Below are 26,915 nucleotides of genomic sequence, written 5' to 3'. Positions count from 1 at the left end.
TCTGCCTAATCTCTGGTCAAACACAAGCTGCAGCATCATCGCTGCTCAGGGCAATAAACTGCTGCTTTATGCCGGAGCCGTTCAGGGGACACGCGTTAGGACTTTGCTAAACGGACCGTAAAGGTTTGCCAGAGCAAATCTCCAGGGGAACTGTTTCCTTGGTTACCACAGCCAACAGGAAGAGCATTTCATTTCTGATTAGGTATCCTGTCAAGATGCCGAGGACGCTTTCATAAATACTTGTTAGGAAATTTAACCAGAAGGGATTAAGTATCCCAAGTGAATCCCTTTTGAGTCAATGTTTTTTCTTCAAATTAAGAAACTGTGCAAACAGTGAACCCCCGAAAGGCCGGTGTTTTGCTCATGGACACTTCAAGAGCATATAAGCTTATGCACACACGCATTCCAACCTACGTCTGTTTTCCTGTCATTTGTTTCTTGACGTCCACCCAAGCAGCTCTCCGAAGAACAAGCACGCGACATTCCAGGTAAACTTTAAGCATTCTTTTCATGAATTTCTCACGCGATCCGATGGTTGCCATGGAATTTCTTCTGCTCTAATCTTCTCCTCCTTCCCCCCCCCTTTTTAAACTGGCACTGGGCCAGTATGACTGTCTGCCAGTTTCACGCATCCCAGCATCAATTACCTGATCCCAGCACTCACATATTCCCATAATGGCTCTAAAACCCACACACACAAACGCTTACAACATACACGCCTCGCCCCCGCACAACGCCTGATCAAACACACACGCACAAGATAAAAGAACATATTCACACGACCGAGACTCTTGGCCTTTCTCTGTTCATGTACACACATGCACACACACACACACACACACATTTTCCCGAAATGAGGACACTGAACAACTAGGGGAATGAAAAAAAAAAAAGTCAAGATAGTCATTTCAATTATCTCTATTCCTCTGTCTGTCTGTCTGCTGTCTCTGCAAGGTTATGGCCTCAGCTCACCAGTCTCCTCTGGGACGTAGTCATGAGGAACCAGTTTGCTATGCGAGTCCCCTCCATGCAGCGTCCCAGACTCGATCTCATCGCCGCGCTGAAGGACCGATGCGTCTTCATCCCACCGCTCCCGCTATATGTGACGGCTGCCTGGACCAGGCAACACCATTTATACTATGAAACATTCATCCTCTGCTCGTTATGAAAGATATTTGACAGATTCCACCGTACACTTGTGATGGTAAGACCAGCAAAGGCAAGCAGCCGAGCCAACTGCATGGCCCTTCTTGTCTCTTTACGGCGTGCAATGTGTTAAACAGGGATGTTTGAATGAACCAAACCTTCCCTCCATCCCTTTCTCCCACTCCTCAATCCTCCCAGGTATTTACTGAATGCGTTCAGCGCAGGCCCGGTCTCCGTGGCAACAGGACGTAGCTGGGAGACACAGGAAGCTCTGGGTAGACCTGTGTGTGTGTGTGTGTTTTTTAAATCTAATTCCATCTGGAAAAGCATGCATGCGCACAGTTCTCCATGGCTCTGCTTCAAGGACACGACTCATAATACCCAATGTCACACTGACAGTTAACACCTACACATGAATGCAAAGCGGCATCGGAAATATGTTCAAAATAGGAACATTTGCACGCATAGATAGAAGCGTACGGCATGAAGCTCTTCATGGCAGGTATATTCATATATGCATGGTCACGTTAAATAAAGTAGCAGTAACACCGAACTGGAATAGCACAGTGTCTTATGTAATAAATGTGTGGATCCAAAAACTCTTCCCGAATTTTTTTTTCAAGTTAACATTACAGCAGGGAATCCTAGAATTCCCGTCAGTCAATCGGACCATCAACTCCCCACCCATCCATGGCACTCAATCAAGAGATTATTATGGACTGGAATCAATTAATACACAACATATAGATACATTACTCTGCCAGCAATTACATTCTTGAAACCACAGTTTCATATCTAGGTGAATAAGGAAAAACCATCGAATGCTCCAGAGAATCTTGGGTGAAGCATGAAGTGTGAAGTATGCGAAAGCATCATTTCCATTAGGAATGGGGCGGACATGTCCCACCTTTTGAAAATCCCCCACACAGGTTGATTTTCTTAATGTTGATATACTCACTGGTGTTCTTCAATTATGATCATTTGCAATGGGTTACCATGACGCTGAAGTCATCATTTGTTGTACTACCATTATCAGTTCTTGTAATTTGTGAATTGCTAGACCGCTAGATATGTTTAAATATGCAGGATATGTATGTTGATGCATGGTGCTTTTTTTAGAAGTGACAAAGAATCTGCTTTAGTGCAATTACCTGAAATATCAGTGAGTGAGTATGAGGGGGAGTGACCTTTCGCCATGCAGAGAGTACGCCTTGTTCTTGTTACTCATTGAGGCTTTTTCTGACACACATACCTCTCTAAACATATGCAGTTTGAGCTTCTCCGACACCTACCTGTCCACAAAGACAGCGGGAGAGAGTGCCAGTGTGTCAAAAGGTTAGAAACTGCAGAAGGGGGTTGAAAGTTGAATTAATTTGAACTCTTCCACCACAGAGTGGTATGTGTTGCCTGTACGAGAGGGAAAAGAAAAAGTCCCAAATCAACCTTTCTGCAGAGATATCGACGGTAGGATTGCTCGTAAATCTGCCTCATCCTAAATTGCGAGTGCAACTCGAGACGGAAGATGTGACGAGGCAAACCAAGGAATGGGAGACATACTGAGAGAAAAACTGAGAGTAGACGAGATAGGAGCCTCTCAGAAGCATTACCTACTTAGAGAGAGACGGTGAGGGAGGCAACGTGAATTAAGAGTCTTTCTTCACTGGCGCCTCCAGAGAGGAACGATATATTCAATTTGGGTTAAAAGAATGTGTTTAGAAAGGAAACACGATGACGGGCCCCGGGTGCATGCAAGGCTCGCAGTGGAGGATTAAGTTCTTCTCTGTGTTTCTCTGCTGGATGGCAATCGAGAGATTCAGGAGAGGAGCCCGATCAAGGCGTCAATGAAAACTACAAACATGGCCACGAAGGCAGCTGTCACTCAAAACTGCAAACAAGTTTTTAAAAAATCTCTATCCTACTCAAGAGCATAGGAGACCAGGTTTAGTGTTTGGCTTCTTCTTCTGCATCTGTTTTTTTCCTCAATCACTTTTCATTCAATCAGATCTCTCCGTTTCTCAGACCTCCTTTTCCCAATATCCGAAAACCTTCTCCTAATCATTTCAATAGCTATTCTCTACCGCTCTCCTCTCGATCTCTTTCGGGGTGATGGCTGACTGAGGTGCCAGTTACATGGCTTTCTGGGGTAAGGTTAGCCTGCTTATGTAACAAGACCCTATAGCAGGGGAGGCATGGCCCTGCAGCTCATGTGTGTGCATGGGCGTACGCCCACGGGTGTCATTTAAATTAGGAGAGAGCAATCGAGCATAGAAACACTTTTAAAGCTTCAATTCCTACATGGTAATACCAAATCTATACATTTCGCTCACTGGCTACAAATTATTTGCGTCAAATACTTAAAAAAGACAATGTACAAAACACTTATTTGTGATAAGAAGTAACTCTAAACTCTATTGGATTCGTTGCAACTAGAGAGCTGAAGTGAAGTTTTACAACGCGAAAATAAATATTACATCACTTTGCTCAACAATATGTTTAGCCGGGATTGGTGAATTAAAAAACAAAGATGTAATACTGTCAGATTTCAGTTTTTAGCAGCATTCAAGGTCAACAATATGTGAGGTTAGACATTGGTGACTAATGGGAATGAAATGGTAGATGAGATTACAAAATAAAAGAGTATGGTTGGGCATCATGGATAAAAGAGAAACAGTTACTACGTGTTATGTGCACTGCTGTGCTGGATACTTTTAATCGTACTTTTGTTCAATGCTTAGTGCTTACTCATTAATTGTTGTGTGAAAATTCAACTTCTACCATTCAAGTTGATGCTTTATACTTTTGTAAACCGGAGCAATGTTTCTTTTAAAGACCGACTGATAAAAGAAGCGAGTGGAACCAAGAAGGACTTCAGGTTTCATACACGACTCCTCATTCATCAAGCCTGTCCTCGCGACCCAGGAACCTGACTGAAAGTCTGCTTCGGACCGAGTGAGGTGAAGTACTCGCTAATAATACATACATCAGGAGTGCATGACGCAGTTAGGGGGAACATGATGAAAGCACAGCAGGGCCTTGCACTCATTCAGCCAAAGGGAGATTTCCCTGTGGAGTTTGGGCGTCCTTAAACTCTGTGGAAACGACCTCCTTTGATGTGTGTGTGTGTGTGTGTGTGTGTGTGTGTGTGTGTACAGTACAAAGTGACTGGGAGGGCAGAGCAGGTGGGGGGTGGGGCAGCTGCTGGTGTAAATGGTGCACAGCAGCACTGCATGGCTTCTCGGCCACGAGACAGATGTGCAAAAAGCCGCAGTCCCACATGCTTATTACCTACCAAGGACAAGGCAGGGGAGCCACACACATAGATACAGACACAGACACACAAACACACACACACACAAACACAACCTCATATAGAACAAAATACACCACAAGGACACACAAAGCCGTCCGTCCCACTGAACAACTGTACCACACACGCAGTCCGGCCAGATGTGCGTGTTTTGTACGAGCAAAAAAAGAAGGAAAAAAATTCAAATGGCGTCTCCGTCATCAACACACGGCCATTAAACTCCACATGACCCCACACAAGGAGGCAGACGGAGACTCACCGAGCATGTTGAACTACAGTGGGAGAACAAAAGAGTCACTTTTGTCATCAACCCTGAGAGGCAGGTGTGTGACAATGAATCAAGCTTATCTCACCAATCCATGAGTGTGTGTGTGTGTGTGTGTGTGTTTGAGACACGTGATGTGTTCCCGTAGTGGTGTATCCTACAGCAATGTGGTGGAGCAAACTGAAACCAAGCCCCAACGTCCTGCTGCCCTTGAATTCAAACACTTTGTCTGAGAACCTTTGATTTAGCTTTAGCCCCCAAAACCACAAATTCAGGCCGTGTAATAAAAAAAGAAATATGACATTCCATAATAATGTATGCAGCGCTGTTGTATGAGACTAAATTCATTTAAGCAAGGTGTACCTAATAAACGGTGTATTTGGTACTGTTTGTTCTTTGGAGCGCTTTAATCTCATTTCAAGAAATGAAATGCGACTTTTCTGTTATTCCCTGAGAGCGAGTAAACACTTGTTTTCTATTTGATCCCCGCTGAGCCGTCTGTCCCCGTGTACACCAGGAGAACAAAGACTTACAGAGATGGAGTGGTAGAGCACGAAAACCTAACCACCACCTCTAAGTACAGGCTTTTCCTGCAGCGTCTGCTGTGTGTGGATGCGCACATGAATGCAGAGTGAGTGACGACGATGATGAAAATGATGATGAAAGTCAACAGCGTCGCATTACTTTGACGAGACAGCTGTTACTTAAAGAGAAGCTGGACTCAGCAGCAGTGGAGCAAGAGGGAGAAATGTACAAAGCCAAAAAGTGCCGAATGGGTAGATGCGACACGGAATGAAGACACAGTTGATTTGTGAATGAAAGGTGTGAAAATAGTTTCTTATCAAAATCTTAAGAGTCCAGTCACGCCGGAATGTAGCACGATGAAATTCAACGGCCTTCTTTACAACATGTGTGGTACTTGAAGCTCAGTGACGTGGATACACGTTAGCCGGCTGTTTTTGGGGTCCCGTCATTGATTGAATTTTACATAAAAGTTAGTTAACCTTGAACTCCTTGTGTTTTGTATGTGAAATCACAGGTATGTTGAAGTATAGTTAAAAAGGGATAACTGTATTTCCTCTCTTCCTTTCATAGGGTTACTATGGTAACGATAACACAGGTTACTGTAACTCAAAGTGCTATGATAACACTCGTAGCAGTGAGCTAGGATGAGTTCCAAACACACAGGCACACATTTAAAAATACATGATGAGACAGAGGCGAACAGGCACACATCAACACGGGCTGATGCACAAAGGTAAACAAAACAAGAAACAGGAAGTGGACACAACACTAATATATAACAGGCGCAGCAAGTCACCAAATATAGTTTGTCATTTATAATATCACACTCACACACAGACACGCACGCACGCACGCACACGCACACACAAAACAAGAACCACTACTGAAGCCACAACAATGTTGTTATGCTGTTGATATGTTGTTGATATGTTAAAGTAGAGATCATTATTTTCAAGGTTTAAGGATCATCTTTATTTCCTCTTTGACTTCTATGTCACGGTGCAATGTGACCACATGTGGATCTGTAACCTGTCCCTACATGTGCATCACGGGACACCCAAGCCAGTGTAGGACCATGTCACCATGTAATGCCCTGTACACAGAGAAGAGGAGCAGACGGACACAAGCCTCTGTCTCTGGACAGGAATCATTTTAAGATGGGAAGCCAGAAGACACAAAAGGATGTTGCAGTCATTTTGCAGGTAAGTAGAAATCCAGAAAGCAGGCTCGTGAACCGAAAACCACACACACCGATTCCTCAGCGTGTCACTTGCGTGTTTGCTCCTTTCACAAGCTTTTGTATGCTTTTGTCTGCCAACAAAAGCAGCCTTCAAATAACACTCAAAGGCCTGTCTCACAGACGTTAAGCAGAAACAGATAGCACCGAGCTACTGTTGGGATATGTCTGTGTGTGTGTGTGTGTGTGTGTGTGTGTGTGTGTGTGTGTGTGTGTGTGTGTGTTAGACGTGTCAGGAAAAATGCAAGGAAGTACGACTTTCTTATTTTCACACGTTACATGAATGCATCCAGTGTCCTACCTTTGTATTTTTACATGTGACCCTTTTTCCAGTCAACCGTGAATCTACATTACCCAGTAAATGGAGATCCTTGTCAGTAGCAGTGAAAATGAAAATACTCCATTACTCCAAGTACGATATAGAAAACATTAACATTGATAAGTGTTGAATGGCACCCGTCAGAATGTTACATTAGTGCATTTGCATGATTTATTACATATGCATTACAATGTAATTGTAAAGTGGTTAACATAAAGTATGTTTACTGTAAGTATATTACTGTTAAATATGGATGGTTAGTCACTATATCTGATAAATGTAGTCGAGTAGTATAAGGTTGGGGAAATAATCAAGTACAAGTGGCTCAAAACTGAATCCAAGTAAAGTATTGAGTACTCCACCTACAACTACTTGGAACTAAAATTGGAAAACAAACATAAGTTGATCACCATGCAGGCAAGCAAACACACACATACACACACACACACACACACACACACACACACTGTCAGTGCACACACCTTCTTTGGCTGCGCTGGCTAAAGTAAGTAACCTTTTAGCACGGAGTTGGAGCCCTTAGCAATACTGTGTCAACCAGTGGTCAAGGACAGACAGCGAGAGAGAGAGAAAGAGGTGGAGAGGAGAAGAGAGGGAGGGAAACCATTATCCATTGAGACGAGAGACAAAGGACGTTGGGGCCTCGTCACACTTGAGTGAGAAAAAATAATAGCACCCAAAAGAAATGGGACAAGAACCTCGAGTGACCCACTTTTTCACTCTTAGTCGACTGGTGAACCTCCGACTGCAAGTCACCCATAGCTGTGTGAGGCTGTGTGTGTGTGTGTGCGAGGAGAGAAAGATGTGTGTGTGTCGGCAAAGATAGGGAGGGGCGTGGGAAAGCAGCGTGTGCAGTATAGTTCTTCTCCACCTCTCTCTTGATCTCCGTCAGCTGTGTTTTCTCCTTCATATTTCTCCAATCGCTGCAACATGACTCGTAAACGACCTGCAGCTGCAATTTATGGATTATTTTCGACAAGCCAGCTTTATATTTTTGGGATTTATAAAATATGTTGATTGTTTCCTCCGTAAAATTGACAGGAGACATAAAAATAAAAAAACAGTCCTGTCAGCAAATTCAAGTCCGGTTGGTTTTGTGCCTTCTCAGCAACATTTATCACGATTATCTGTGCTCCCTGACAGAAAGATGAGATTACCCAGAGAAAGGTGTAGAGAAATAATATAAAAAGGTACAGTATGGGTGAGAGTATCTTAACGGGGTGATTTATTCTCTAATTGAAGCATTAATTACAGGTTTCATTCAGTAATATTATGACAATTCAGCACGAGAGGTATTATCTGTTTACCAACTGAGTTTGAGCCTTTTAATTTGGACTCAAGAGACTCTAAAAAGAGGAGATATATTTGTTTTCTCTTTTATATCGGCCAGGTACTTCTTTTATTTACATACTGACACTCTTGTTCATTGTTTTGATAATTGCACTTTTGTGGCATTATTATTTGTCAATGGTCTCCTGGTCCTGAACCGCTAATATTTTAAAGTCAGCGCAGCAACATTTTGAATAGGGATTAAACTCTACAAAAATAATGTTCAAAAGGTCGACCATTTGCCCTCCAACAGATGGGACAGAGATACAAATTAGTACCTGCATTATCCAGACTGTGTCTTTAACAGCCATGTGGGACAAAGGCTTGTTTTTGCTTGAGTCACCAAATGGCACAAGTCTTAAATATGCTGTAACGGTCTTTGCCTCCACAGAAAAATTAACTACGCTTTCGTTGCCTCCCAGTCTGAAAATACTTCACAGCATTCGTCCTTGCGGCGGTCGCTCTTATGCCTGCAAGCCTTTAATGGCTCCTTTCTTCGTTACTCATCCGAAGAGTTTATTTAAAAATCAGTTTTGCCCTCTTTTCCTGTCACTCGATGCTCCACGCCTTAAAAAACATTACCCCAGCTGAACCAAAATAGACTTGTTCTGGTTCAAGCCACGGAGGAAGACGACATGCGCGACCAGACGAATACACAAACACACGTATTTATATGTGCTGTTCCACCCTTGCTGTCAGATGTTCCGCCTGAGATCCATGAATCAGTCTCCAACAGACGAGAGGAGTGACGGTGACATCAGGGTCACACGATAGCAACGCTGACTGTCGTTGGGCCTTGACCACAAATAAACATGTCAAAAATATCCACATAATGCAGAAAGTGAGCACTGGCCAGACAGAAGCTATAAGTCATTAAATCCTCTGGATGAAGGAGGGTATAGGATAAGCACTTTGGAAAAATATGTTCTAGAGGTTTAATTGTTGCAAACAATTTTACAAATATAGTGCAATTTGAAAAGTATTCGTTTCCCTCATATTTTCTACTAATCTTCTCACCAGGGATGCATTTAAAAATGTCTGTTCATCATCTGCCATCAAATCAATCCTGCCCTGTTTTCACTTTAAAATGAGTTAAAAACAAGTTGAAGGAGTACAAATTACATTCATTTTCTCCATGAGATAAGGGCTTTTTACCAGCTTCTTTTTCTCAAGAGGTTTGGCCCTGAGACTAAAACCATCAATACCAATGATAACACCCTTTACCCTGGATACTGCTACTAACACATTCGATCTATCTTCGGATGCTCGGAGTGTTTACATTGACCTTGTGAGAAGTGCTGCTATCAGAGTATTGTCCTTCTGACTTTTAGCAAAAACTTAAATGTGTCTCGAGTCCATGAGCATTCATCCGACTGAATTACAGTATCAAAGCATTAGCACAGTGAAAATGCAGGAGGACAACATTAGTCCGTATGGTCACGGTCTGTGGGCCCCTTTGTGGAGAGACATACAGTATTTAAAAATAATTAAGAAGGAACACATGAGTTTGTCTTGGAGGAAAAAAAGACACCAAAGATGAACTGGTTTATATCCCCTAAAGTGCATTATTTGGACTCATTTTTAGAGACATTGCACATATGGGATTATTGAACGTCTCATATTAAGGTTGGAAAATACATATTTACAGTAGGTATACGACAGAAGAAAGTAAAGTAAGACAGGCTTGCAGATTCATGGCAGTTGGTTTCATGTTTAAATCCCCTCCGCTAGAGACAGATGACATAAGCCAGCAAGTCCCTCATTGCCAACGCAGCACATGAAAAATGAAACGCTACTTTGCCAGCTAATTCACTTACATAAGAGCCTCAACCGAGATGTGAATTTTAAAGTAGAGTGACAAAGAGGGAAAAACGAAGGATAAGCACAGAGAAGCATCGAGGCGGGACACAGAGAAAGCGAGACACAATGTCCCCATTTTATTGTCTTTTACAGGCCTGCACATTTTAAAAACAGTCCTTTGTATAATACAGAACATCAACATGGCATGAAACATAAACCCCACCGCAATTATTCTCATATATACTCCGAGCTTCGGGACGTTCTTTTTTTACATCGCAGCGAATTTCTCCCACACCCTGTAAAGATGTCTTCTCTCGCAAATCATCTCGCAGTCTTTAACCCAAACAGACGCACTCACGGGCGGCGGGGATTTAGTAACTATGATCAACACTCCAGCCGACGGAGGGAGGAGGGGTGGAATTCTCCTGCATTATTTCTGGAAACATGCCACTTTAGTTTGGGTCGCGACAGAGCCAGGCGGTTTTGCACTTCCTCTTCACGTGCATCCCAATTGTTTCCAGTGTGTGTGTGTGTGTGTGTGTGTGTATCCAGAATGACATTGGAGTCGCACACATGTTTTCTCTGACAGTTAACTCACGAGCATCGCTTTCATGTGGCCTTTTACCCGACTGACCAGACGGCATCGACCGGAGGCCGCTACACGCTGATCACAGCTAACCAGAACCGTTCCTTTCCTGTGACGTGCTCATGGCGGAGAGCGTTATTTTCCCAGTGGCTTACCACTGGGAAACAACCTGATTTTGGAGGGGGTTAGAATTATTGACTGGTAAACACGTCTGACTACACGATTTGCCAACAATCTTTAGGTTACATTCAGACATGATGTTATGGCCACACACACATGCACATTACTTGAGCCCTCATCCACACACACTTCTATAAAACTAACACATCTGTTCGTGAAAGAACAGAGGCCTTGAAGTGCGATGCCACAATGTGTCTGCCAGAGGAGAATCGGATTCTCTCCCCGCGTCGTGTTTTTCACTGAAGCCATCTTTACCTCGGCGGGCCAATTCAATTCATTACAGCTAATTGCGTCGGTGTAAAACACTGGAAGTTTCCACGATGTGGAGCTAATCGTCTCCCCACACAGTCGAGCCATCTGTTTGGTTTTCTGGAGACGGAAACAATATGGCAGGTAGCTGGATGCTTTATTTTATGTGCTTGTGCTAAACAACCAGCCACAGAACCTGCATAAAGACTCTAATGGCACTATAAGCCCAGGAGGCAATGAGTGGATCTTTTTATTTTTCATTTCCAACAGCCAAAACAAACAGAAACGGCCTAGTTGGTTGCAAGTGTGCTTACGGGCGTGCTTTTGTTTTCTGCTGCAGAAAGTCGGAGCGTGAAGATAAGACGTCAGGAAGGTGAAAGCTAAGTAAGCACATGACTGCCACAGATTGTGAGTCAGGCCTCTCACACAGACAAGGGCGCAGCCATCTTCTGCCGAACGATTTATAGAGGTCTTCTGATGGGCACCCTCACCATGGATTCACTTAAGCAATCGATAGAGTTATGAAAATCTCTTGGCGTGGTACAACAGTAATACAATTATTCCACTTTGCTCCGGCCTGGAGAGCAGACTGTGGGCACCACAGGGCCTCGTATAGATCGCTCTCTGTTTTCAATACAAGGTCACACTCAAGGCACACACACACACACACACAATTACAAGAACATATTGTCCCCACACTTTAACAGACACACATCGACAGCAGGGAGTGGCATCCCTCCGTGGCCAGTAGCTCTGTGCACAGGAGAGCAGAAGCTTTCAAAGAAACAGCCTTTCCACCGAGGGACCGGTGCGTTCCTGCTACTAGGGAACAGGCCAAGTGGGTTTCAGACAAGGTCCCATGACAAGGCCGAAGGAGGAAGTGTGTGCCTTGAGTAAACAGAACTGGGTGTGAGGTTGTCTGCAGCGTGTGTGTGTGTGTGTGTGTGTGTGTGTGTGTGTGTGTGTGTGTGTGTGTGCCAAAGCTCCTCTGGTGACACAGGGATTCCTTGAGACACTTCGTCCTCTGGCCACCGTCCAGTCCACTGCAGAGAGGAGGCAACACCACATCGATCACATTTCACTGCGTCTGCTATTCATCCCACTGAGGACGTTCAAACAGTGACTGTGGCGCTCCCAAAATCCAATCCGACTTTTCCCCCTATGTTTAATTTGAATGAAAGAATGTCCAATCAGAAATTGAGCTCACACTGTGGGTGTCCGATAAAAAAATTGAATCGTAAACCATCCATTAAATCCAGAAAGAAACGTCTCCATCACTGGAATATATATATATTTTAAAGGTGTTGAATGTACAAAACCCTCCATTTCCTATAGCTTATGGTGAATTAGATATCAGCCCTCTGTTCCACATGATGGGTGACGAACCTGAATGTGTTCTGGCAGTTGGAGCCACATGACCGAGCGTATGGCCAAGTGTTTTTTACGCCACGGCACCGAGTGGAGCTACAAGGGTTTTCACAGATTTAAGTCAGGGCAGACAGGCCTTGTCCATCTAAGTACAACGTGAACCCGCGGGAGGTTATTCAATGATAATGGTCATTACCGAGGTAAAGCAGAGCCCCCGGCGGTGGGAAAGTCATCGTGTTTCACGGAGGCATCATTAGTGATTATGTGTCTCTCGGTAGCTGCAGCGGGACTTTTATTCTAATCTCGTCTAGCGCTGCGTTTGGAGCCGCCTGCGACAGTTTGCCTCGATCCTCAAATTGTAAATGTCAATTTCTTAAGACAACACTGGAAGAACAAGATCTCTTGTTTGAAGGGTAAACATCCCATTTTTGCAATCTGTTAACATAAGACATTGTGGAGATGAGAAGTTAGACAGATCTGTTATGTAGGACAAGGTGTAAATATCCCTTTCTGCATACTCGAGACTCCGTGGGCTGGTCGAATGATTGATGGCATCCTATGGGTTATCAAGTGGGCGCCCTCCTTCGAAGTTTCGCTGATTGACCCACGACATCTCCAGAGGGTTCAGCAGTGAGATCCGGCGTCCCGGGCTCACTCCCTAGATGTCATCACTCATCCGACAGCCCAGGTGGAGTCCTTCCTCTTAATCCACAGCCACTGACTTCGCTTTTCAGCAGCCAAGGAAAGGTCTTTGACTGCTTGCCTGTGGGCCTTCCCCCGCACTCCCATCTCTCGAAGAAGCCTGGATGTTGAGGTGGCTACAAATCCTCTGCAGCCTACTTCAACTGGACAGACCCTATCTTTCCAGCCTCGTTGATGTGCATCTGCTGCAAGGTCTGCATACCTTATCTTCTTGCGCTCGTAGGCCTCCTCCACCGCACTCTCCCAGGGCACCGTGAGCTCGATGATATAAACTTGCTTGAGTGAGGCCGACCAAAGCACAAGGTCTGGTCGCAGATTTGTTAATACTATTTCTGCTGGAAAGCGGAGCTTCTGGCCTAGGTCTGCCAGCATCTTCCAGCCCCGTGCCCCACTTAGCTGTCCAGTTTCTGGTCTTGAAGTGGTGAGAGTGGCCTGGCCCCCGCCCTCCCGGACAAATGTTGTTGCCGGCCTACGAGATGGTGGAGGAAGGGCATTGACGCTCATCCGTCGACTCTCCAGCACTGCCGCAAGACATTGTAGCACCTGGTTGTGCCGCCAGGTGTACCGGCCTTGAGCGAGGCCGGTCTTGCAGCCCACCAGGATGTGCTTTAGTGTAGCTGGAGTCGGGCAGAGGGAGCATGTGGGGTCTTCTCCGTACCACTGGCTAAGATTCTTGGGAGACGGCAGTACATCATAAGCGGCCCTGATGGTGAAGCTAGCCTTAAATGCCTCCATCTCCCACAGCTCCCAGGAGATCTTCCTCTTCTCCACTCCCTCCCAATTCATCCACTGCCCCTGCCTTGCCTGTGACACAGCTTTTGCACACCTTGCTGCCTCCTCTTGCTGACGTACCTCCTGGACCACCAGCTTGCGTCTCTGGAACGGAGTAGCCTTGTTCCAGGCCGGTGTACTGGCTCCGGCTCCAAGATCACTCCTCCCGTGCTGCACTCGGCCCACAATGTCCCTGTACTAGAGTGCTGCCTTTGCCTGCTTGGTTGCTTCCAGTGGGGTCCACTTCCTCCCAGTAGCCAGGATGGGTGCAGCTTGGGCTACAAATGGATCACTCGAATCCAATAGCATCATTTCCAGTCTAACTTTGGCACATTTATACTCCTCTGCTAGACTGGAAATGGGCAGTTCTAATACTCCTTTGCCATAGAGCCCTATACTGCAGAGGCACCTGGGAAGCCCAAGCCACTTCCTTGCATATGTGCTGATCAGCCTCTCCAGCTTTTCCACGTTCGAGATCGGGACTTCGTACATGGTAAGTGGCCATAAGAGGCGTGGAAGGAGCCCGAACTGCATACACCAGAGCTTCAACTTGCCAGGTAGTGCGGTTCTGTCGATGTTCCCCAGTCCGCTAGCTACATCCTTCCTGAGCTGATCTACTTGCTCTTTGTGCTTAAGGGAGGCATCATACCATCGGCCAATAACATTCCACACAAACACTGGAGCATCTTGCACTATCTCTGTGTTGCGTGATGTCTGGCTGAGCTCACTTCTCCATAAAGTGTGTTTTTAGGCCATGGACGTTTGAGTCTCATCGTTCCCCTGAGCTTTGGTTAATGGCTTTGTGTTGAAAACACTTTCAGTCTTTATTACACGTAGGATGTATTTGGAAACTAACATGTGTTTTTGTATGTATTATTTCTTCCTTTAAAAATGAAGACATCGATAATGGATGATGGAGAAAGGGATTAGGAGGGGAGGCAGAGAGGTGTGGAATAGTTCCCTTTTATTAAGCTCCAGCAATCAATTGTATTCTCACATGTGTATGAGACGGCGAGTTTGCTTCTCAATATCTGTATTTGCATTTCTGTGTATTCATGTCCTTACACTGGATTTATACTGTAGGACAGCAGACACACACACACACACACAGGCTGAATTCAGCAAGGAGACCTACTGTACGGTCTCCTTGCTGTGACTGAGAAAATACTTCTCGAGTTGTCACTCAGAGCCAATCAGAAGCGCTTCGCCCCGAGCCCGCTCTGCCATTTATCGGTCTACAAAGTGGGCCGAATGAGAGCTACAATGACACATGAAGATTTGTAGAAACTGGAGCGAGAGAAGAAGAAAAAACAACACAGAGAAATATAGAACAAAGAGCTGACAAGGAATAAGAGAAAGAAGAAGAAGACCGGAGGGAAAAAAAAATGTCGTTACATGAGACGGCTTTGACCACGTGGACGCCATGTGGACGCCACAGAGGAAGCTCCGGATCCCACGCCAGAGCAGCACGTGAGGAATCCCTTCATCTTCTCTCCCTCCTTCATTCACAGGCAGCTCCGTCACTCAGCGTTATTCTTTTAACACGGACGCATCAAGTCAGCGTTGAGCTTTTTTGGGGCCTTTTACACACCCGTGTCCAACCTTTTGATGCGTTAAATAGCATAACCGCTTATGTTTGAGTCAAAGTGCCCATTTGGCTTTTGGCCATCTCAGCAAAGAGTTACACGCCTTCGTTACAGCCTCGTTATCTCGCAGTCAAGGTTGTTTGCACAAGGTTTCTGTCGAGGACTTACAGATTGCATAACTCGGAGAGAAAGAGACTATCCAGAGGACTTGAAGACCAGTTGTCAGGACCAAATTGGGCTTAAAAGCAGCCTTTATATATTGTATAGTGTGCTCCAGGCTGAAAGGCACTGAGTGAAAGAGAGAGAGAGAGAGAGGGAGAGGGGGAGAGAGTGTAATGGTCAGGGGGATAGAGAAAGGGATATCAAGTGACATAAAAGAGATATCACAGAAGGAGGGATGTTACCGAAGGGCATTTATTGAAGAGATGGAGGAAAGGGGAGGAAAGCAGATCATGACATGAAATATGATCTTCCCCAGGAGGCTCCGGTCATCCAGTCCCTCTGCAACCGGCGGCCGAACAAACACACATTATTAAAAAAAGGAGCCAGAGTCAGAGAAAGCGTAATGGGACTCAAACGTGTCCTCACATCTGGTGAAGTTATTTTGAGTTTGTCAAGTTTCTTGACATTTAACAAATGTCTGTTCAGACAGGATTTCTGCTCCTCCCTCAAAATCGATCGGACCACAGCACCGTCAGTTTCTTTCTCTTCCACTTCCGATGCGCCCTCCCTCCATCTGTCCACCCGTCCTCCAAACAGCATCGACACCATCTACTCTGAATCCATACGCATCCATTGATGCCTTCATATGTCTATGAGAAGAGTCCCCTTCAATCACTGATGGCATTAATGTCACCACTCTGGAAGAGGAAATCTGGGAACAGCAAGTAGTGATGTGACAACATTTAGAAATGACCGAGTCATATTTTGTTGTCATCTTAACATGTCTTGTTCCTATTATGAAACATCTGTCATAAAGCAGTGGTGTCTACATGACTCTGATGCCATAAAACAACTTTGTAGACATGGCTTACTGGTCCGGTCCACGCATATTCCCTGAAACCAGACGAAGCTACATGGCCATCACTGTCATTGAGCCCTTGCCTCCATTCTCACGAACACATCTGTGTTTCTATGTCCAGGACAATGCATCCTTCAACCGAAGACAATGTGATTACGCAAATAGACAAACCAAATAAAAAGTTGTTTTTTTGTTGAAGTGTGGTTCTTCTCAACACGACACGAGTGTCCGGCAGCAACGCAGATCAACAGCCAGTTCCTTTGCTCATTTCATTAGATAATGTGGTATTTTTTATAGTATAGCTACCTCATTTTGCAGTCTCTCTCTCTCTCTCTACTTCTCTCCCTCTGTGTCTCTCTCTAACTCACACAGAAAGTTCCCCCCCCCCCCCCGAACCACACACGCCTGCAAACGCGCTCACACACACACACATACACACACACACACCACTGCCTCTAATAGCCTGGCAGCCTGAAACCAGCGCCATTTATTGCGCAAACCCATCCAGCTGCCCAGTGCAAATAGTCCAATAACAAAAAGCCTGAGGGCAAGAGAGAGACACACACTGATAGAGAGAGTAGGTTGAGAGAGAGAGAGGGGGGGAGAGAGAGAGAGAGTTGAAGGGCTCAAAGGAGGCAAGATGCCCAGAGCTTTTATTTAGCGAGCTGCAAATATGTTTCATTTCTGTCGATTCAGTAACTGAGTCTGAATGACTATTTTTCAATTTTTCAGCCGCTTACAAACGTTGAAAGCAAAGTGGATGTGTTTTCAAAAGGATTCGGGTTTGAAAAAGTTGATTCCATACCGGATCTAAACCCAAACTGTGATCCAAGCAACATGTCTGCACAGACATGAATGGTTTGTCTGCGTTGTGTTACTGAGTAAGAGACACATGGCGAGAGAGAGAGAGAGAGAGAGAACGTGCATGCGTGCGTGCATCCTGTCTAGCAGAGAGGAAGAGGACAAGGTGTCTCATCTTCATCATCTAAAGCTACAAAAAGCTAATACGGTTTGACGGGCTTCCTCCCTCGTCTCTGGCCTTTCAGCTTCGCGACTTCAGGACAACTCCCGTGCTCCACAAAGGAGAAAGAGAAGTCGTCCCCACACTCGATAGTACGACCGCCCGAGTACCCAATGAGGCAATGTTCTGACCATCAAGGGCTTATGAAATGAATGTTAACATTCACTACACAATCTGCTGGACAGAGTATGACGAGAAAGTAAGTATTCATTTGATAGTTCTTTACTGTACCAAATAACCAGGCGTGCGTGCGGACAGGTGCACGCTGCTCCTTATTCTTTGCACTCACGTCGCGCTCGATATCAAGAAGCCGAGGACGGTAACCGCTCCATCCTACGCAATGCACGGAAAGCCAGGCCAACTCCATCAAAGTCAACTGAACCCATTTAACGGAGAATCAGAAGCTCTTAACTGCGTGACAACACAAGCACTCGCTTAAGACACACAGATTGAACGTACCAGGGCCAGCAGTGCATGGAGGACAGAAATGTAGACATAAAAGAACTAAGTGGAGGAGAAGAGAGAAAAGTCAAACGTCTCTATGAGCGTCGGCGTGCAGACGCAGGGGAACCGACTCGGCGGTCTCTGGAACAAGGAGGCCGGCTGCTGACATTTGGCATTGATTGTGTTGTTTTATAGGCATTCGTCAGTTAAACCCCTATTGGACAATTACAGAGAGAGCCTGCTTGCTCCTGCAGGGGGGGGGGGGGGGGGGGTCGTGACTTTGATCTCTCCGTGCCCTCTTCCCCCCCCCCACTCGCTCGGTGGAAAACCCGCGGAAAACAAAGACGGAAAGGTGATGCGCCTCTAATTGGCTCCGAGCAAAAGGAAAGTAGAAGCAGCTGGTTGAATGGAGGGAAAGAAAGAAGGGGATATGGGAGAAGCTAGGTTGGGATGGAGAGAAGAGGTTCAGGGGAGGTGGAAAAATAAGAGAGAGAGATACGCGTGCATTTTCTACAAAGCCAGGATTATCTATTCGCTGTCGATGTAGAAGTGCAGGGACACATTATCATAAACTTAGAATAAAACATTACCAGTGTATCCATTTGTTTGGGTGTTTTTCAGCCATCATGTCTCTGTACCCCGTCGTGCTTCCATACCAGTTCTGGTTTGTGAGTGATGATAATCCCCTCATATATAGGACATGGTGCATTAATGCGGTGTGAGCCGTGTTGTCTGAGGGACAAATGGTTAATCTGATTGTTAGCCAGTTTCAAATTCCCAGACTGAAGAGCGGAGATGCCGTGTTCCATGTTTGCATGACTCGACGGGTTTCTGTTGCCCTCTGACCCGGAGAAGAGGATCACTTGGCTTTTCAATTGCTCATGTGTGGGACAAGTTTGCTTTATGTTCTACACTCATGCCTCTAAATAACCCTTTGATGCATTTCTGAAGGATGTGTCTTCATGATTTCCCACCCACCCCGAAGACTCAGATCCTGTCTGAATATGCATCCGCCAAAAGACTTTCATGTCTTGTTGTGTTCGACATACGTTGTGACGAAGTTGGGGGACTCGGGGGTAAAGAGACAAGGAGCAGATCTAATCTGAACTTTAGTCGCCTACGTAGGGGTCAAGAGCCCAAAACGCTGGATTCTACTCTTCCCATAATGAATGAAAGATGGTTAAACATCCATGTCTATTAAACTCACGCCCAGTTTGAAACCCAGTATGTAGATAGTCGAGTGGCACGAGTGCTTGAGTCACAAAGAATGGACCTGAAAAATAAGTATAAAATGCTCCTTCAATGGCTATTCTCGAGCACGGACACAGCTGGACAAATTCCTCTGAAGACCATTTGGGTCATTCTTATATTAACCTTCATGGACGCCACATTGCCTTGGGGTCTCAACCAGAGACTATAAACAAGTTATTTCTTTCCATTACACCCCCCAACCTTAACCCAGTCTCTGAGAGAGATGGCTGTGATTAACAGCTCATGCAGCTAAGCTCGAGTATACGTGGAAAAGCAGGAAAAAAACACCCCAGCAAGCACCCACATTACGATGCCTGTGGTGAGTGGTTAGCGGCGGACGCTAACTAGCACAGTTTCCCTGCATTGTGGCCGATCCAGATGACGAGCTCGGGGACTGCAACGACGTGGGCCACGCTCCAGAGAGCCAAGATGGCCGATGCTCAAAAGAAGGGGCAACAGCTACACTTGGGGAGAAAAGAGTCACCGGGATTTATGGAAGGGATTTTCCCTATTTTGTAATTTATTATTATTTTATTTTTTACAAGAGCGGTTGGTCACCAGAGGAAAGATTGTGGCTGGGTGCTCGGCAAAGGAAGTATACAAGCGCCGACGAAAAAAGGAGAAGAAATAAACAGAAGCAGGGAAAAGCGGGTTTATTTTTTTGTCGGGCTGCGAGTTTATGTTTAGCTTGAGTGTCCGAAACTCCCCCCCCCCATAACAACATTTTTCCAAACACACACACACACACACACACATCGAGACTTGTGTTTGGGTGTAGGGCTGAAGCGGGCAGGTCCAGCCATACGAACCAAGCCAGGCAGTTTGACTCTCTCTCTCTCTCTCTTCTCCCCCCCCCCCCCCCCCCCTCCGTGTCAAGCTGGACTCCTACTTCAGAAACGTGGGATGACCACACCACCACACGTGATTGCTATATACATAGGAGAGTTTGCATCTTGTGTTTTTCTTTTTTTAATCGTTAAAGTTATTACATGATGTCATATCTTACAGGCAACTAGATTGCTTCTTTTTTTTTATTTTTTAAAGAAGGAAGTTTTCTTCCTCCGTAACTGATCCCAGCGAAAAGGCAACAAAGGGGCCGCTTTGTGCCGGCATACTGGGTCCGAGCAGGTTGCAACAGTCCACTGAAGGGCCGAGGGGAGCACCCATCTGGCACGAGAAGCAGATCCGCTCCACCCCTCCCTCCACCTCTCCTTCTGCTTCTCTCCTCTCCTTGCTGACGCTCTCCTTCTCTTGACAGTGAGCCTGCAGCTCCTGTGTGCGGGCTGAGGTAACTGAGGCTTTTACTGCCAAGCTCTCTCTCAACAGCACAAACTAAATAAGCCTTTTTAAACGCTCCACCCCCCCTCCACCCCCACCCCTCTCAGTGTGAAGAGGGGGTCACTGTGCCACGTCAGACGACTGTAAAGCTTGAGAGTTTGGCCGAAGGTCACACCAAATCTCTCGGTGTCTCGTGAGCCGTGTCGACCAATCATTGCCTTTCATCATTCGATCCCCGCTGATCGCCGGCTTGCTGTTGAGACCACGCACACACTCGACACACTCGACACACTCGACTATCCAGAGAAATAAGTGAGAGTGTATGTAACACAGTGAGATGTTAAGCAACAATATAATATTTAGAAAAAACCTCAATGGAAACACACAGAAAGCGGCACAACAACGTCAGATTTGATCTGCCAATGTCTATCAGATACACCGAGCCCATATTTTGGTGGTCCTTTCCAACACACACACACAAACACACACGTTTTGCTGGTCCGTGGAGGTATATGTTCCAACATGGCTGAATATAGTTAAAAAGTAAAAGTCTTTTATTCGACTTTTAAGTCACCTTTAGTTATTGTATCAACAGCTCCCTGCAGTTCCTTTGTAAATGTATGGAGGAATATATCAGATGATGTTGACCTATTTTAGCCTTTGACCTCATTTTGTCAAATGGTATGAGCAACAAGTTACTTTTGTGAAATGTAATACAGTCAAGTAAAACAAAGTGATAAATAACCAGAGCGGTTGAAGAGAGAGCTGGAGGCCGGGCCGGGCCTCTGACAGGACCCAGCTGAGGGAGCTGGAGGTTGTGGACAATACAGCCATTGAGGCTTTTTCAGGTCTGTCCTGCTCTGGCATTCCCGCCCTCAGAGACACAAAGCCACAGGTATTCCCTGGTTTAGAGGACTATTTCCCTTCAAATGAATCAATGGAAACAGCCAATGAAGGAAAAATGACATTTTGGTCACCACCCATTCCATTAGTGGAGGTAGTGAGAGCTCCTTTTCTTCAATGAACTGACCTCATGAAAACCTGCGGCTGGTAACACATGTGGGGTTTGATCTTAATCCACCTCACATTTCACTTCAGTCGTGTGTGTTTGAGGAACAATTGGATTGCGCAGTTGGTTTTTCATTAACATGTTCTTCATTTAATGAACACTTTCTTGCTTTCGGTGTGCGTGTGTGTGTGTGTGTGTGAGGGATATCTCTATTTTAATCTTTAATTCATTTAGTCATTTCTGACCTGCTCGTCTCTGCTCGGCATGGAAACCTTTCATCCCAAAGGCCCCCTTCAATAAATAAACAAAACACACCGTGAGGCAATTACTTCTGTTGGAGGCATACAGAGAAAGAAAAAAAGAGAAGAGCAGAGAAGTCATCGCTGCATCAGAACATGGAGCGCCTCCTCCGCAGGAACAGAGCCACATCTCCAGACTCCCGTCAACCCCTGGCAGGAAACATCCTTCCCCTTCGACCCAGTCTCAACAACACACCTATTGCTGAAAGCAACGCAGCCTGAAGGTACACAAGTAAACATCGAGCGTGTGCGTCTTTGTGTGCAAGTGTGTGTGTGTGTGTGTGTATATATGTGTGTTTCTGTTAAGCAACGGGAGAGTTCTTCCCATCTGCGCCTCTCTGCAGCCCCCGCATCCCTGACCAGTGAAGCGAGAAACGACAGCTCTGCCTCCCTCAACTCTTCCTCACAACACCGTCCCACTCTTCATCACCATCATCATCATCATCATCCCACTAAAAACAGTCTTCTTTTCTTACTATCTTCTCTGCGTTCCGGTCGGCTGACACCACGCGCTCCGTGGGCCCCAAAGTGATGCGATATTCATCGTTATCATCACCGTTCCCGTCAACATCACCATCGGCCCTCAGCTTGAACCCCAACTCGGAAACAAAACCCCTCTGTGGGGCGTCTAACAATCATCGTTTTTCAAAAGTGCAGATTATCCCACTAAATGACGACCTCCCTGACCCCCAACCTCCACCCTCCACCCTCCACCTCCGTCCCTGCTCTTCCGGCTCGCCAAACTCCCCACATTGCTCACTGTTGTGGAAAAGATGTTAAAACAAAGAGAGCAGACAGTGCCGAGATAATCCTAAACATGGCAGCTGGCGAATTAGCCAGCCATTTGTCGGGGACTCACCATCTCCCAACCACGCACAATGTGAATGGCTGTTCGAGCTCCGGGTGTTAGCGTTGCACTTAAATGTCAACGCTGTTGGCCTCTAGTTTGAGGGAGGGAATGGTAATGAAAAGGAAAGATGTCTAATACTTTCGCTGCAGCGATGTCTCCGGTGGTTCATCTTGGAAAGGATGCCGCACTTTTTAGTTTGATGAATGCATTCCCGTCTGGAGAAAACATTTTAGCCAATTCCACCAGGACCAGCGTGTCAGTGGTTCTATTCAAATAAATGAATTATAGATGCACAGAGACCACTTCTCTGTTCAGGATATTTAGGCAATGAGCGGCATCGGGTTTCAGGCAGCAATGCCGCCCCAGAGATGACGGCAACATCTTCAGTCCTGCATCTGACGGCAACGTCTTGGTATTGAGCCGTTGTGTAACTTCGATCAGCTACAGTCGACTGCACAGGTACATCTCTATCCCTCTGCGTTCCCAGTCCTTCTTCATCTCTCTATTCCACTCCCTCTCTGACAACCTCTTCCCCTCTGAACTGTCCTCTGCACCGTGCGTGTGACGCCGGCACCGCGCTGCCAGTCTGTTACAACACAGCGGGCACTAAAACACAGACGACAAGCTAAATGATCTGCACAACTGCAGCTTAAACGTACATCGGTGAACGCCACTCAACGACTAAAAATCATGTCAAATATTTGAACTACCCGAGCAGTGTTTGGTTGGCAGTGGAACAATTACTGTGTAATTGCAGTAAACTAAGTCCTACTAATGTACTTCTTTGAGCTGACGCGGGCCACCATTGTTGGGCTTGAACTGCAAAGTTAGCTCCAGGCTGCACATTTATCTGCTCGCTGCTTTTCTTTTTAATTACAGGTGCCATGGCTCAACGGCTGCGACTAAGCGGTTCGGGATACGGCACACGATTGTTTGGAGAGTGGATTTCTTTTGTCCTGCTCTGTGTTAAAAGCGGGTGTAGAGTTTAAGCTTGGAGGCTCAGGGAATTGTCTTCTCCTCCGTCTCGTTTCAGGCAGACAGACAGGCAGACAGACAGACAGACAGACACAGACAGGCAGACACCTGTGAATGAAATTTCATTCTCAGAGCTGCAGGAGAGGTCTGAGGAAGAATTAGACATGCAGCTTCAACCCAGACTGACCGCAGTTATTGTTCACCCACCCGACTGACATTCCTGGAATAAGCAGGAGGTGCATCTTTCATCCGTCTCCCACGCGAGGCCGTCCAAAGCGGTCACGCACGCACGCGCACGCACGCACGCACGCACGCACGCACGCACACGCACACGCGTCATCGTCTGGCTGCTTTGTGGTTTGAACAGGAAAGACGAATTACGTGAGGAACAGGATAAAAAATCTCAAAGAATAGATGCCAAAACATGACTAAGTTACACTCATTCACTCAGAGTTTCATTCATTTGCCATTCCTCCGCGCACACAACCAGACATCCTCAGTTTCTCCCCGGGGTCCAGCCCACCTGCTTTCCATCACAACAACGATTAGAGACAGCAGCCACCACTCACCTAGTTGGTCTCCGTGGAAACTGTTGTCATGGGGTGTTCGACCGTGGGGCACGAGGTCATGATGGGCACCAGGTGGCCAGATTTGACCGGTCTTGCGAACGCTCACAATAGTGGCTTCAGACATGACCACGTGGCCCCCCTGCTGCCGGTGGGGGCGCTTCTGGGACTGCGGCGTCGGAGGGCTGCTGCTGTCAAACGAGTGCTGGGAGTTCTGGGAGTTCTGGGACGGCGAGCGGCTCTTCTCCCTGAAGGGCCGGCGGAAGGCGGTGGTGGGACTGGGGGAGACGTGGCTGGACTGCCCGGAGGAGAAGTCCTCCTCGCTGGACGTCAGGTTCTCGTTGGAGCTGCAGTCCGGTGTGTAGCCACCGCCTCCACCGACATCCTCAAAGCTCCCCGGGGAGTAGGAGCGGCGCGGCCAGGTCAGGAGGTGGTCATCGCCTACCCCGAGCTCTCTCATTGGGACGCCACTGCCACTCCCGCCGCCACCTCTCCCGTCCCCACCGCCGCCTTCGCCCATCATTACCCCACCAACATAGACGCTGGAGTAGGCCTGGAACTCGGAGGGCTGCCATGGCGGGGGTGGAGGTTTGCCGCCATTGGCCCTCACTGCATTTCTCTGGTTGGGTTCCCCGTCCTCATATTCTGCGTCGTAGCCGCAGGTGCTCTCGGAGGACCGGCCTCTGTACACTGGCCTGGCGCGGAGCTCCCCCGCCACCGTTGCCAGGTTACCCGGGAGGGAGTGAAGAGATCTCTTTCGCTCCATCTGCATGGCCTGGCTGCCCAGGGAGCTGATCTTGTCAGAGACGTCACGGTCGTTGACCCTGATCAGACCCCTCTCGTGGTGAAATTCCATGTTAGAGTAGAATGGCGGCGGCGGCGGCGGCTGCTGCTGCTGCTGCTGCTTCTCCTGGCCCTTTGCTACATCCCCCGCAGAATGAGAGTTGGCCCGTTTGATCCTCTCAAAGTTGGACCGTAAGGCCGCCACCCCAAGTCCCATCCCCAGCTTGTCCTTGGGGTCAGAGGGCAGGTCCTTGTCTGTTGGCGGAACGTTGAGCCTGCGGGGGGAGACCGAGATGCCGCCTCTCTGCTTGGACGGCGAGAGGCCATCGAGGTTGTCGCAGGACGTGGACTCGGCCTGCTGGGGTACCTCAAAGGCCGACTCCAGCCCGTCTCCGTGGGAGGCCGACTTCCTGGCTGGCGGAGGCCTGGGTTTGGACCGTCCATCTCCGAGAGGCTGATAGCGGCTCCTCTCCATACTGCCACCGCCATACCCTCCACCAACGACTCCTATTCCGACTCCACCGGTCTCCTGCATGTGCGGCTGCTGGGACGGGCACTCGGCGCCCTGCGTGGTCTCGGGGTCCATGCCCTCGTTCAGTGGCGTCTTCCTGAAGCCCCACCGCTGCTTGTCGTAGCTCTTCCTCTCCTTGGCCAGGAGGGTCTGCAGGTAGATCATGCGGAAGCGCTCCTTGTTCACCTCCTGCTCCAGGCGCCTGATGGAAGCTTTGCACTTCTCCAGTTCCTGCTCGATGCCACCGACTGATCGCAGCTCCATTTTGGGGGGTTCGGATTCCGGGAATTGAGCATTCCACGCCTCGGTAAATCCCACAGGCTCCACCATGTTGTGCCGAATTCCTCTCTGCGACTGACCCTGGCTCACACACACCTGGGTGAATGAAGCCGAGGGCGCACCGTCTGTCCTGTTATGGTCCAGTTTGCCACAGAGTCCTTATCGACAACAATGGCCACCTGCAGTCAGAAAGCGGGGTTTAAAAACAGGCCTTCAGGGGTAACCGGTTCAGAAACACACAGTGCAATCGCTGACACTTGTCGTGGGCTGCGCAGAGGCGACAATACATCCCATTCTGAACAAGAAAGACCGGCTGGTCAGGCAGAGGGATAGCCGGGGACGTGTGAGGCAGGACAGGGGACACAAAGCGGCAATCTCATGCAGCTCGTCTGTCTCATGCATTATTCCAGAATAGGACACATTAAAAAAAAGAAGAGTTCTTGTTTTTCTTTTTTTCCCCCTTTCAAAAATCTCAGCCTTGACACAATGACAGCATCTATCCTCGCGGGGTGACACGGGAGGGGGGGGGGGTCTCGCTCTCCGGGAGAGAGAGAGAGAGAAGAAGAACAAAATTATTAATAAAGTGTTTTAATCCTGAGAGGTTTACTCACTGTCTGTGTCTACCATTCCGTGTGTGTCCGTGATAGCAGCTTCACATGGCAGTAATCCCAGGTGCTGCTGCGGCTCCAGACCGAGCGCCTTTGTACCAGCAGCGCTCAAGGAGAAAGGATAAAAAGCGCAAAACACAAGCGACGACAACATCGGAGTTTCTCAGAGAACGCGATCAAGCGGTGGGATCCGGTTGAATCAATTGTTTCGTTGTGCCATTGTTCCTCCTTCCCTCCGCGCCGCCGTACCTATGTGGTATTGTTGTGCGGATGGGTTCTTTTCCAGGTTTATCCCGTTTCTCCGGCCGTGATGGTGCCGCTGTGTGCGCTCCCATCTCAGGCCAGCAGCACTGGAGGGCTGCAGGAGTGGGAGGGGCCAGAGCAGCCTGCTGGTTAAAGAGACAGAGCCCTCCGCCCCCGCGGATAGCAAATGATAACCGTTTACGCTTATCTTTTATGTTTTTAGAAGAACAATAAACGGTCTGCACGAGCAACCGTAGACTTTTGTTCTGTTGCTCTTTTTCTTTATTCTACTGCATGTGTGTGCTCGCGCACCCCCGGCAGCTACTTGAAGCCTACAAATCACATATTACTCCAGACCGCGGTCACGTGGGCCGGCATCCGCGGATACA

At 47.3% G+C, this 26,915-nt stretch overlaps 1 protein-coding gene and 1 long non-coding RNA gene across 3 annotated transcripts in view; one reads left to right on the top strand and one right to left on the bottom strand.

Annotated features, from left to right (window-relative positions):
* bcr (BCR activator of RhoGEF and GTPase) overlaps positions 1-26,646 on the bottom strand; it is a 73,582-nt gene extending 46,936 nt beyond the window's left edge. Inside the window, exons 1-2 of one of the 2 annotated variants that reach the window (XM_056433012.1) lie at positions 26,287-26,646; positions 24,106-25,854 (exon numbers count right to left, since the gene is read on the bottom strand). In XM_056433012.1, the coding sequence (XP_056288987.1) occupies positions 24,106-25,726 (1,621 nt within the window). In that variant the 5' untranslated portion in view covers positions 25,727-25,854; positions 26,287-26,646. Of the gene's footprint in view, positions 1-24,105 lie in introns of both variants that reach the window. The other variant, XM_056433013.1, reaches the window with a different exon arrangement.
* LOC130205562 (uncharacterized) lies at positions 112-1,727 on the top strand. Its single transcript, XR_008833943.1, has 3 exons — positions 112-488; positions 955-1,204; positions 1,345-1,727. It is a non-coding gene; the product is annotated as an uncharacterized LOC130205562 (long non-coding RNA).
* Positions 26,647-26,915: the final 269 nt, after the last annotated feature.

The sequence above is a fragment of the Pseudoliparis swirei genome, chromosome 15 (genome assembly GCF_029220125.1).
Source record: "Pseudoliparis swirei isolate HS2019 ecotype Mariana Trench chromosome 15, NWPU_hadal_v1, whole genome shotgun sequence".
NCBI classification, from domain to species: Eukaryota; Metazoa; Chordata; class Actinopteri; order Perciformes; family Liparidae; genus Pseudoliparis; species Pseudoliparis swirei.
The sequence above is the reverse complement of the archived record's forward strand: the minus strand, read 5'-3'. Positions and strand labels throughout refer to the sequence as shown.